Source organism: Sphaeramia orbicularis, chromosome 15, assembly GCF_902148855.1.
Source record: "Sphaeramia orbicularis chromosome 15, fSphaOr1.1, whole genome shotgun sequence".
In the NCBI taxonomy this organism is placed as follows: Eukaryota; Metazoa; Chordata; class Actinopteri; order Kurtiformes; family Apogonidae; genus Sphaeramia; species Sphaeramia orbicularis.
In genome coordinates, this window is record NC_043971.1 from 1,883,717 (window position 1) to 1,898,061 (window position 14,345).

General features: G+C 38.1%; 1 protein-coding gene across 1 annotated transcript in view; it reads left to right on the forward strand.

The window, feature by feature from the left end:
* LOC115434546 (latent-transforming growth factor beta-binding protein 1-like) overlaps positions 1-14,345 on the forward strand; it is a 152,468-nt gene that overhangs the window by 39,564 nt on the left and 98,559 nt on the right. Inside the window, exon 3 of the mRNA XM_030156580.1 lies at positions 3,767-4,115. Coding sequence (XP_030012440.1) covers positions 3,799-4,115 — 317 coding nt within the window. The 5' untranslated portion in view covers positions 3,767-3,798. The remainder of the gene's footprint in view (positions 1-3,766; positions 4,116-14,345) is intronic.

The following is a 14,345-nucleotide window of genomic DNA, read 5'->3' on the forward strand; positions in this document are numbered from 1 at the left end:
CTCTCTCTCCCTCTCTCTCTCTCTCTCTCCCTCTCCCTCTTCCCTTCTCTCTCTCCCCCCCTCCCTCTCTCCCCCCCCTCTCTCTCTCACACATACAGTCAACAGAACAGTGTAAATGCTGCAGTCAGTCGTGGGTTTGAATGTTTTTGTCTGATTATTACCACTATTACAGTTTGTTTAACTTGAACAATCAATATTAGAAGGGTGAGAGAGGATTATTCTGAAACACTGGAAAACACCTAAAGCCCCACAGTTTAAAGAATGGGTCAACATGATGATACAGACTGCTTCATATGAATGTGTGCTTCATCAGGTGAACACCAGGGATGGAACCACAGCAGCAGTTATTCTGGTCTGACACAGCTATGACTGACAGTCAGCAGGAGGACACATGAACCACTGCCCTCTACTAACTAACTATCTATCTATCTATCTATCTATCTATCTATCTATCTATCTATCTATCTATCTATCTATCTATCTATCTATCTATCTATCTATCTATCTATCTATCTATCTATCTATCTATCTATCTATCTATCTATCTATCTATCTATCTATCTATCTAATTTTATTTTATTCTATTTTTCTTCCTGAGAACTTCTACGCTTTGTAATATTTTTTGATATTTTTCATGTCTGTATAGAAGCCCTCATTGTTAACATTAAGCAGCATTGTATGGTTGTTGTGTGCCAAGTGAAAACTCTAAAAGCTTGAATTATAAAAAAAAGAAAAGAATCAATATTACACTGGTCTATCAGTTCAGTGTTCAATATTATATTTCCCTTCTGAACATGGTTTCAGGAGGGCTGATATAAATACAGGTCTTTGTCCAGGTCTTATTTATATCTTTGGGAAAGGAAGTGGTGAGTGCGCTGGTTTGAGGGGATTAGCCCTTTAAGGTGTGGAATCCATCAGTGATTAAAGTGTCCTCTACATTTGTTAAAGAAGTCTCCTGCGCTCAACTCAAAAGTGTCCCCCAGTATATATAATTAGTTTATTTTCAGTACCAGTGTCACCCTGTGTAAAGTGTGATATGAACTCATGCGTTTAGCGCTCCCACTACTAATAGAGTGACATTCTATTGTATGGACACACTCACATGGTTTCCAGTGCCCAGCGTGCTGAAGGCTGACATGTAATGACAACAGGTGGCTCTGAAAAACTATCTTTAACAAGCTAACGTGACGTATGAGCGCAAACTGCTGCCAGCTGAGGTGACATCATGCACGTGACATGAGAATGTGTGTGTGAGTAGCATCATGTATGGTTTTACAATATGATGAAGTTTTTGTTCTCAGGATGTTGCACCTGGAGATGAGCTCAGTAATGATCCGAGCTGTGAGACTATAGTACACAGGTGTCAAACATGCGGCCCGGGACCCAAAACCGGCCCGCCAAAGGGTCCAATCCAGTCCCTGGGATGAATCTATGAAATGCAGAAATTACACTGAAGATATTCACAATCAAGGATGTTAGAATCAGTTTAGGTCAATTCCATCTCAAGTGGGTCAGACCAGTAAAATACTATTATAATAGCTTATAAATTATGAAAATTACAATTTTTTCTCTTTGTTGTGTAAAAAAAGGAAAATTACACAAAAATATTTACATTTACAGATTAGCTTTTTGTAAAAAATGTAAATAACCTGAAATTTCTGAAGAGAAGTATGTGGAATTTTAACAATATTCTGCCTGTTACTAAGTGTTTTGTGTATTTGTACATCCACTGTGATCTGTAAGTTGTAATGCATATGTGTAAACTAGGGCTGGGCAAGTTAACGCGTTATTACCGCGTTATGCATTAATTAAATAACGCCGACAATTTTTTTTAATCTCCCGTTAATGTCATTTTATTCTAACTCCTATTCCTCTGCTTGTGTGCGTGTAGCGATTAGCTGCAGATAGACAACAGGTTCACCAAGAAAAGTCAGACCCTGAAAACTTTTGTCCAAATCTGTTCCTGTAGACTCACTGTAAACCTGCAACATACAAACAAATATGTCTGAGTTCTGTTCACTGCATTAGTACATTTACATGACATTATACATTTAAATGAATGGGAAAAGATCGCTAACTTGAATGGGAAAATCCATAGACACGCTAACGATTAGCATTTACAGATTAATTTAAGATTTACAACGTCTTTTTATCCAGCAACAAAGGTTCACATCAGAGATATTTGATACTGTTCATTCTTACAACAACTGAACAGAAAATACTCACATTCAGTTACCCAGCATTCAATATAAGAAAAAGAAAAAAAAACAATGCATACAACCAAACAAACAAGCAAAAACATAAAAAAGTGAAACTAAACCAGAAAAATAGAAAACATAACCAACCAAATTAATGGTAATTTAATGTAGAGTCCAAAATAAATTATTTACTTCTTACTTATTAGATCTTAACAATTGCATCCTTCAAAAATTGCCTTACGTATCATTTTTTTAACCCTCCGTTATCCGGGTGCGCCTTTTAGGCACACTTTGCACTTCGTTTTAAAAAACTTCATGTTATTTTTCACAATTTAAATCAGGTTAGAATTCAAAAGTTGTTCATTTTTGCATGATCTTTAAAATTCTGGCCACCAACTAAAATTTGCACATTTTAAACAAAAGACTAGAAGCACTCGGAGAGCGCAGACCTCCGCCAAGGCTGATCAGTGGCCCCCCCCCGTGGGCCCCCCCAACCCCGATCACCACCAAAATTTAATCATTTCTTCCTTATCCCATTTCCAACAAACCCTGAAAATTTCATCCAAATCTGTCCATAACTTTTTGAGTTATGTTGCACACTAACGGACAGACAAACAAACAAACAGACAGACAAACAAACAAACAAACCCTGGCAAAAACATAACCTCCTTGGCGGAGGTAAAAATGACCAGACTAGCATCTGTCTGCCAAGTGTGCCTAAAACGCACTATTTCTAACATTTGATCTGTATGATTAGGACTGACCTGGATTTACAAAAATAAAATCAAATTAGAGCAGAAAAATAAATCAATATATAATATTTAATAGTTTGATTTATAGGTGTGCATTTTACGCACACTTGGTGACAGATGCTAGTATTTTTGAACATTTGACCTAGCGCCAAAAATAATAATGCAAATTAACCAGTGTTGGAGTTAATCATTGACATATGCCAGGCCGCAAAAATTAAATAATATGTGATCCACTTTTTATTTAGTATGTTGAAAAAAATTTATTTTTTTGTGTTTTTTGCATCCAAAAAAAAAAAAGGTTTATGTACATTACACACACGGCATTTAAAGGGTTAAAAATGTGTCAGTTATTGAGTATTTGGTATTTTTATTTACGGCTCAAGTTGACAAAATAGAAAAAAAGTGTAAAAGAATTAAAAACAAAGTGTATGAAAATTTTTTTGACATTATTCCACAAGTGTGCAAAAAAGGCACACTTGGTGCTTAGTAAGGGCCTAGCTGGATGGGATACCAGAGGGTTAAATATCCATAATGAGCTCCACATTCTTAAATCCACGCTGGCCTCATTCCATAGTTTAACTCCAACAACACATATACATCTTCTTTTAGTCTCTTTTCTAGCTTTTTGTACAACAAATTTACAAACATCTCGCAACTCCTATTTAGAGTCATGTGTTGAGAAGAACATTGCATTTGTTTACTTGTTTACTCTGTATGTTTATGAGCTCTTCTCTCGTCACTGGTTTGTATTTTCCACTGCTTCCTCTGTTTATGTTCTCATTTTCCCTCTCTGTGTCTCTGGGTTTTGCGTCGTAGCCAACTGCATCCCACAATGCCAGAACGGAGGAATGTGCCTCAGGCCTCAGCTCTGCGTCTGCAAGCCTGGCTCAAAGGGGAAAGCATGTGAGCAGAAGACGCCGATGCCTGCTCACCCCTTCCCAGCTCAGCCTGGGAACGAACCCACCACCGGGAACACCAACGGACACACGCCCGGTCATACCAATGGACACAATGTGGTTCCCCAAAGGCCCATACCTCAGCAGGTGCATCCCAACGGTTACGCCTCTGCACAGCCTCCCAACAGCATGGCCCAGATGAAGCTAAACGTCAAACCGGCCCCTCAACTCGTACGGCCTCATTACATCCAACAACACATCCAACAGCAGTGAGTACCACGCTTTAGTTCAGCATTTATTTGTCAAATCTGCATTCACATTGCATCTCTGTCTGAGGTCAGCAGGGCCTTCTGGTAAATTGCCGTATTGATAATCTTTAACTAATTCAACAGCGGTCTGTGAGGTGTATGTGCGTTCTGAAGCAGTGATGAGCTTTGACGCAGATGATTCACACAGTCCGACTACACGTTCAGAGTCGGGGGTCTCGAACTCATTTTCTTTCAGGTTCCACATTCAGGCCAATGTGACCTGCAGTGGGTGGGACCAGTAAAATAATAACAGAATAAACCTATAAATAATGACAAATGCAAATGTTTGTCTTTGTTTTAGTGAGCCCCCCCCCCCCCCATTAAATTATGAAAATACTTACTTTTATAAACTATTCAAGCAAAAAAGATGTGAATAACCTGAAAAAACTGGAATTTATTAAGAAAAATTAAGTGCAATTTTAACAATTATTATGCCTCAACTTATCATTACCAGGAGGTATTGTGATCACTTTGCTTTGTTGTTTGTGTGTTTGTTTGTTTGTTTGTTTGTTTGTTTGTTAGCAACTTTAGGGGAAAACTATTCCAACCATCTTTCCCAAATCTTCCCCACAGATAGGCCTAGGCCCTGGGACCAACCCATTGAATTTTGGTCCCAGTAGGCCAAAGTTCAAGGTCACAGCAAGGTCACAAAATCTACAATTTTCCATCTGTCATCATTGAGCAATTTTCCAAAATTCATCCAAAATTCAAAACGACTCTGATTAGCCTCCAGTTGGATCCACCTGTAGCTTAGAACAATATCTTGTATCTGGAACTAAATTGTCCACATCCACTGTGGAATGTGGACTCTGTGGACATTTACATTTAACATTGAAAATCCCATTTACCACACATTTAAAATTAGAACTCAACTAATATTGATGTGAATTTAATCTAATTTGACAAACACATGACTGGTACCAAGCTTCAACTGTTTCTGCTAAACACTGAGGAACAGGCAGAAAAGAGTTCAAATTATGCTGAATTTTCTTTAGACGTTTCAGGTTGGTCACATTTGTTCAGGTAATTCACATTTTATTGTTGCAGGATAGTTTGTAAATGTCAATATTTTCATAATTTAATGTTATTTTTTGCCCTAAAACAAAGACAAAAAATTTGAAGTTGTCATTATTTATAGACATAATGTAATTTTATTCTTTTCACATCAAACCCAGTAGTAAATCTGCAGTCATTCTTTTGTGTGGGTTCTTCTGCTGTTATTATTGGACTGTAGATCAGATTGGTCTGGATGTGGAACCCACACTAAAATGAGTTCCACAGCCTGAACTGTGGAATTTATACACTTTGTAAATTCATCCCAGGGGCCGGATTGGACCCTGTGGTGGGCCAGTTTTGGCCCCCGGGCCGCATGTTTGACACCCATGTCCTAATATTTACCCCAGCAGAAGTACAGATACCTGTGTAAAAAATGAAAAAAATCAGAAGGGATCCAGCCTCTTTAATAGCAGTAAAAGTGAAAAAGTTTAAGCTCTGAAATGTCCTTGAGATGTACGTATGGATGTGTATCATTAAGGTTTTATTATCAATACTACTACTCTTATCAGTCGTACTTATTGATCTGGTACCTTTGTGGTGTTCTTATCAGTCGTGTTAGGGTTACAGTTTAAATTGTGAGCAGAATTATTTGCTTTATTTTCTCATTAGTAGATCAGCCCTATATAATTCATGCATCATATAGAATTATTTACTGGGGAAGAATATAGTCTTCCATTCAGCATTTGTAAGTATAGAGCTGAAGTATTTTGACAGTGCGGTGGTTTTGCTGCAGGTTTCTTATCTCTAAAGCTCCTACTCTGAATCTGTGAGTGACGGATCATATGATTCTGTGAATGTGATATGCACTGATGGATCCACGAAGGGCTCATCTTTTCTAAATGGAATTGTCATTTTAAGTTAAAGTTGGTCTTGATGGTGAGAAGGAATGGAAAGAGAAACATGTTTTGTCAGAGACTGAGTAAAAGAAACTGAAGCAGCCACTGTGATGTCACTGTGATGTCACTGTGGCCTTTACGGTTCTACTGAGTAGGGATGTTGTGAGAACCAATACTCAAAATACCGTTCGATACTATGATGAAAAAAAACTTGTCGACGCTCATTTTTTTAAGAAACAGAAAAACCGATGCCTGTGTCAGAATCGGTACCATCAGTAGGCTACTACTCTTCCGGAACTGTTGGGGGCAGTACGCCACAAAAGTACACATGCAACAGGTACAGGAAGTGGTGAAAGAATGGACACAGCTGCAGCTAAAGCGCCACCCCGTCTAATGGACAAAACAGGACCAAAAGTAGTGTGTGGAAGTATTTCAGGTAAATCAAATCAAATCAAATTTTATTTATATAGCGCCAAATCATAACAAAAGTTCTCTCATGACACTTTACATATAGACTTGGTCCAAACCAGACTGAAGCCAATTTACAGAAACCAACAGAATCCTCCAGGAATAAACACTAGTGAGTGGAGACAGAGGAAGGAAAAAGTACCTTTAACAGCAGAAACCTGGAGCAGAACCAGCCTGAGGAGGATGGACGAGTGACAGGAGGAGAGAGAGGGTTAAAGAGAGAGAGGAAAGGAAGAGAAAAAGAGAGAGTGATAGAGATAGATAGAGACTGGGGGAGAGGGGGAGAAGGGGGGACGTAGGGGGGAGACACATGGATGCAGCTGATGCACAGAAAACTGAACTAGAACATCTGTGGAAGTATAGAATAAACACTATCAGAACTATATGGATAAGTGAGCGATGATGATGAAGGAGGAGAGAGGCAGGAGCACAGCAGCAGGTCCAGAGAGGATCCAAGGAAAACCTGTGAGGCGATAAAGCATAGAGACTCCAGGGAAGAAGTCAAGTCAGACGACCCCAACGTGGTTCTGGACACGCATAAGCCACTGTGTAAACGCCACCACTGCGGAATTCAAATGAAGGGGTGGGAACCACGAAACATTTGACATGCCATACCATCAGGGCTCCACATTGGCACTGGTCCGATGGCCTGACACAGTTTTTACAGCCTGGCCTGTTCAGACCACCACTAATATGTAATGCTGACAACAAGACACTATACCAGCGGTCACTAACGGGTGGACCATGGTCCGGGTCTAGACCCAGAACTGGACCCAGACCTACAGCAGGTGGTGGAGCGCCTCTGTTTTAACCGTTGCAGATTACAGTAGAGTAGATGAGGAAACGCACAGACAAATTGCATGTAGAGCCATCCCATGTGATCCCACTCAGCCAATCAGGTGTGAGCATTCAATGCCGTAAACTGTGACTGACAGCGCAGGCAAATGAGAGAGTTAGAGGAAACAGCAAGATTCATTTATATGCAAATGCTTACAGGATTTCTTGTTTAAGTTCATGGGTTCTTATGATTGATTTTTTTTTTTTTAATCACAGTATTGACTTTGGTATCAACAATCATGTGATTTTAGTGGTTATCAGTATTGACTATTGAATTTCTGGTATCATGACATCCCTACTACTGGGACTGATGGGAAGACATGTGAAAAGACTGAGTGTCGAATGCTTATAAAAGTAGAGAAAGTCCTACTGTTGGTTCACTTCTTTTATGCATAATCTAAATAATGACGTCCTTGTGCATCTGCCTGAGGCCCTGAGGTTGGTTACCACGGTTTCAAATTGGAGTAGACAAAGGAGAAGAACCTAAGGGTTTCCTGAAGCACTTGTATTTTCTGCTCAGTTCAGATTCACATTATTATGAACACAAGTTTGGTATGTGACTAATTTGATTATTACATTTTCGTTTTAAAAATAGGTCGAGAGACAACAAGCACAAGTTCTAATTTCACTTAACTTTTGAAATGCAAAAATCATATGACCTGTCTGTCTTTTATTGTGGTACTGAACAAAGGTCCATACTGCTGTCCCCCTGTCCCAGTTCCCACCTGTCCCCCGGTCTGGTCGGCGGAGGCGGGTCGCAGAAGCCAGTCATTCTAGAAATATTAACTTGGATCACCTGTGGCTGAGGGTGGAGTTAGAGGAATAGTAAAGTGGAAATCACGAAGCTCCGCCCATACTCCTCCTCCAGTGAGTTTCTACCAAGGGCCCAACATGAGTCTGTTTCAGGGGGGCCAAACTGGTGTCAGTACCCCAGGGTGACAGTAATGAGCCTTAAGGCTGGAAACACCAGGTATAAAACAGAATAAAGATGAAGAAGAAGAAGTCTGTTCTGATCCACTGGAGAAACATGGACATGTTTGTGTCTGTTCATTATTTCAGAGCAGATTCATCTGTTTACTGATGAAATGTTGGATTTATTTCCTTTCTAATATCAATATTGATTCTGTGTTGCATGGCTGCAGTAGTCAAATAATCAAGTTACAACTCAAAATTGTACTTTGGTATCACTAAAGGAATCTGAATCAATCAATGAATACCGAATCGAATCGAATGGAATCGAATCGCAATAATCGATTCAAAACCTTATGAATCGAAATCGGATCGATTAAGGAAATTGGCCATGATAGCCAGCCCTAGACACTACTGAACAGAACATGGGTCCTTATGTCACTGCTGGATCTGACCCAGTAGTTTTCAGTTCTGTTGAATTGTCTTTATTTTGAAATCCTGGAAAGTGCGATATGAGTCATCACTGAATGTTCTGCTGTCTCACATGTTGTCTCTGTTTACCAGTGAAGTCCAAACCTCACTGTTTCTGTCTAACATTACGTAAAGCTGGTATGGTTGGTTCATCTGCAGATAATTACGCTGTGTTTAGGAGAACAGGATGAGTAAAGTCTGCAAGACAACACTCCACTGTTGTCGAGTGGAGCTCAGGGAATATTCGGTCTGTGTTTTTTCAACATGGATCCCTTGCTGTGACGGCTGTGTTATTGCGGTTTTGCCTGGCCAGTGCGCTCTCATTATCACCGTCCCTCTGTGTAATAATAGGTATAATTTCTCCCGACACTTTCATAAGATGAGCTGAAATGCCACTAACTCCTGCTGTGGTTCACTGTGGGTTTGTTTTGCCTGTGACTGTGGCAGATGACTGGAGAATGTGCAGTCCCATCACAGTGTTCGAACGGCCCCAGCACCTTGTCAGCTCCAATCTGTACTCCCACAATCCAACACAACCTCTGCCTCAGCTGAACGCCACCGCAGCAGCATTTTCATGGAATCATTAACATTGGAACCGATCAAACCAGACCTCTGATATTGATGGATGACGGTTCAATTATCAATGAATAGATTTTCTATGCTTTGGTTTACATGCATTCTGTAAAATGTCAACATTTCAGGATTAAAAAAAAAAAAAAAAAAAAGTAAAAATGTGCAGCACACGTAATTGCTACCAGATCTCTGTCCTTGAAAGCTGCTCTCAATTTGCAGAAGGGATTTATCTCTCACAAGAAGCTATTCTTCTGTTGGCTGTAGGAACAGCCGTTTTGTCATCTGATAGGATAAATAAATAGGACAGTAATATATAATATACTGTATAAACCCCAGAAAGGGACTGTTTGTCAGAGGAAAGTCATCAAATGTGCTTTGGCTTCTGGGTAAAAGAGACAGAGAAGTGTCATTTCGTATCCCAAATCCACCTTAACACTGTTCTTAGGTCAGATTTGAACTCCCATGTAAGTAGGGATGGGGATAGATAAGAATTTAACGATTCCGATTCCATTATCGATTCTGCTTATTGATCTGATTCCTTATTGATTCTCTTATCGATTCTCATTGGGTGAAAAAATAAAAGAATACCAACAGGTGTGTTTGCATTAACTGTCTTTTCTATTTCCATCTCTGCACAGAAAATATAAGATATACAATATGTACAAATAATAACAGATGACGCCGGGCCTGGTTTTTGGGGGGGGGGGCTGGTAAATTGATCTCATCCACTATTAATCGATTACACAAAATTAAAATGAGATCGATCTAAGATCGCTTAAATTGATTTTTTTACCCAGCCCTAATCACGGTTAGTGTGACCAAAATTATCATGGTTATCATTATTATCGTGGTATTGTTGAAATTGTGCTCAAAATGTTCAGAAAATACTTATACATACACTGAAATAATTTAACTAAGTTATATTTTGAAAGACAAAAAACCCCCCAAAAAACCCCAAAACAAATAAAATAAAATAATAGCCCCAATGTCCCTTCTGTGTCAGAAACATTCCAATATTAACCCTTAGTGGTCTGAGTCTATTCTGTCTGTTTTTCAGTCCTTTTGATTTGGCCTTTATATACTATAGAAACAAATGTTTACTATACCCATGTTTGGGATCTGTTTTTTCAGCACAACTTCATCTATATCATCTGCCTATTATTTTTTCACTTTAACCTACTATAAAAACATAAAAATATATAAAATCCGATTTGAAAAATGTATATAATTTATTGCATAAATAACACACAGATGCTTAATGAACCTTTTCAAAGACTTTAAAAGTGAATATTGGCTCCAACTATTAGGTATAGAAAATCCAAATTGTAATAAATTCAAACTATACTCAAATATTTGACATAAAAGCAGATCTTTACATAAGCGTTTTCTCCAGAAAAGTGTGGTAATCAAACACAGTTATCATGATAATTCGAATTTAAATGGTAATACTAACCGTCTGTGATTTTTACCGCGGTTTATTGCTATACCGGTAATCATTACATCCCTACTTGCACAGAAGTTCAATAACAGAATGTAAACGTGCTCCTTGTTGGGACCTTTGCCATGGATGCTAACCAAACCACTGTTGTGTTTGTGACGCACTGACATGGACCGGTCCTGGTAGGCACTGTATGGAGCCTTTGTAATAATAAAGGGTCATTGTGTTTAGAGGTGTGTATTGGCAAGAATCTGGCAATATGATACATATCACAATACTAGGATCACGATACGATGTGTCACAATATATCATAATAATGTTAAAAAGGCAATTTTTTGTTTGTTTCTTTTTTAGAATGATTATTTCCTGGAAGAATTGAATTACACTAGAAATCTGCACAAATACTAAACACATTTTTATTTGATCCCAACAGGATCTAATGTTCTATCACAAAATGTTCCTGTGTTCAAACTGAAATTCTGTTTTACAGACATTCCAGTTTCAGATCCTGTTCAAATGTTCAGATTCTATTAGTTCAGAACTAACATCAGAACAGGATTTGAGTTTAATCCCAACAAAAGAACCAACATTTTTAAAATAAAAGAGTGTTAAATAATAACAAATAAGAAAAAAGAAAAACAAAAAAACGAAAATGAACCTCCTCAATATCTGCATTTGAATAAATACTTTAAAGTACCCGTACAGTACTTTTTAATATCAATACAGTATTGTGAAATGAAATATTGCAATATATTGCAGAACTGATATTTCCAACACCCCTAATTGTGTTTATGAACGGTTGAGCAGAACTGATATTCATACCTGGCAGTTGGTATTTTGGATCTGGTTCCAATTAGGACACGTTTGCGTTTGATATTTGAAAACACTGTAAACAGGATTTTAAATATGTACTATACGACCAAAATAGGATGTCATCTATATTGTGCTTCCATCCAAAGCTTGAAGGCTTAATAAAAAACGTGCATCAAAATTGTTCTTTTGTGAGTCCTCGTTCAAGCCTCATTGGTTTCTACATTTGTCAGGTGATGAATCATGTGTAACGTGTGCAGTACTTGACAAAGAAGAAGAGGTACAAGAAAGAGGGCAGAAACAGACGTCTGGGGGAAGTGTTGTGTGTCAGCACACAGATGAACAATTGCACTGAGATATCAGTGGCACTTTGCCCTGATTCCCATTTGGCTTATGTGTGCTTATGAGGCTGGGATGTGATGAAGAACGCAGTCCGGCAGTCCATCACTGCAGTCCGGCCCATAAATCACAGCCGACAGGTTAATGCTGTAGTAATGGCTGTCACAGTGGTTCAGCTGCAAGGGTCAAACACTGGAGCTGAAAGTCTGGAAGCTTTAAACCCCAACCAGTCCAAATAAGGACATGCTATTTCCCCTTGGACAAAAACTAAACAAAACATACACATCTAAGTTTGATGGAGAATTGAAGCTGGGGGAGGCTCATTGGCTCTTCATAGCTTCAGACTAGGGACGCAAATGATCGATTAATCCATTAATCATTAGTTGGTTGACCTTACCGATCGATTAATGATTAATTGATAAGCTGCAATTTTCCTGAGAACCTGAATTTCTCTTTCGATAGGGCAGTGGTTTTCAACCTTAGGGTAGGGACCCCACGTGGGGTCACCTGAAATTCAAATTCTAGTAACTGATAAAAAATAAATATCTGGTGAGTTGACAGAGACAATCCCAATCCATAAAAGACAAACTGTGGTTGTGAAACTGCAGCACTGTGCTTCTGTTTCTGTGTCAAATGTTCACTGTGGTCAGTTTCAGATGCTGCAGCTCTTTCATAATTCATAGTTTCAGTTCTTGTTTGTTCAGTATTAATTGTGCTCCTTGTAAATCACAGCTGGACTGACTGGACAGATCCTGACCAAGGAAAATCACATTCTCCCTTTGTGCAGTAATCTACACCTGGATTTACTGCCTCTGTCCACAATAATATACATTATATAGACTAAATGTCCTCTAACATTAACATTTATTTGCAACATAGTATAGCAAACTATTACATGATCCAAAGCAAATTAATTTTAGCAAAAAAAAAAAAAAAGTCTCTGTTTTGAATGTCTGGGGTCGGCAGAAATTTGTGATGTTAAAATGGGGTCAGGAGTAAAAAAAGGTTGGAAACCACTGCGATTGGGTCTGTAAGAATAAAAGCTAAATATTGTTTATATACTTGATGAAAAAATCATGTCATATTCCTTACTGATTGATTTATTGAACCATTGGATACAGAACAGAGAATGACATTTATGGAGCAGAACTAAAGAAATTCAACAGAGAAATAAAAGAAAATAAATGGATCTGAAGAGGAGCAGTTTAGAAGAAGTGGGCATTTCTGACTTTGCATCAGTGACATGATGGAGTGAGATTTCAGCAGAGATGCAAGAATCTGGCGATACGATACAAATCACAATACTAGGATCACGATATGATATATCACGATATATCACAATATTGTTAAAAAGGCCTTTTTTTTTTTTTTTTTTTTTTTTTTTTTTAAAGATTATTTCCTGGAAGAATTGAATTACACCAGAAATATGCACAAATACTAAACAGATTTTTATTTGATCACAACAGGATCTAATGTTCTATCACAAAATGTTTCTAATTCTCGTAGTTTCCAAAGGAACGACCATCTGCCTCTCAGACAGTAAAAAGTGCTTTTAGGATGCTTCAAATAACCATTATTTAATAAAACAGTGTTAAATAATAAATAAGAAAAAAACAGTAAAGACAAACCATAAACAAAAATGAACCTCCACCATATCTACATTTGAATAAATACCTAAAAATATTGTTACAGTATTTTTTAATATCGATACAGTATTGTGAAATGAAATATCACGATATATTGCAAAACCAATATTTTCTAACACCCCTACGCGTGAAGGGATTTTTCTTTTACACCGAGCAGCTCCTACGATGAAAGGTTTTTCAGATAAAATGATCCTAGTGTTAATCTGTGGGTTGGACCAGAATCGGCCAAACCCCCCCCCCCCCCCCCCAGATCCTTTCCAGATGCTTCAAAAAAGCCCCTGTCTGTTTGAACCAGTGAATGTGATTTTCTGTACATGGAATCAAGGTTATTATCATTAATGAAAACTAACGAAATGACGAAAACTAGAATTGAAAAAACATTTTCGTTAACTGAAATAAATAAAAACTATAATTAAAAGAAAAAAACATAACTAACTGAAACTGTATTGTGTGTTTACAAAACTAACTAAAACGTATAAAAATTATGAATAAAATTCCCATTGTTTTCATCTTTGTCAATGTCAGATTGATGTTAAATGGATTTCTTTGTCTCTCTCAGTTTTCTGTGCTGTCTCCATACGACACTTTTTGCTCCGTCACTTGTGTTCACTTGTGGTTTCCAGTCGTCTTCTGGTCCCCACTCTACCTGGAAACATGGAGACTAAAGCAGCAGAGTCCTGTCTGGGATTTATTTGAGTACAACAACAGAGAAGAAGAGAAAAGAGACCACTGAACTACAACTGAACTACAACTGAACTACAACTGAACTACAACTAAACTACAACTAAACTAAAACTAAGCATTTAGA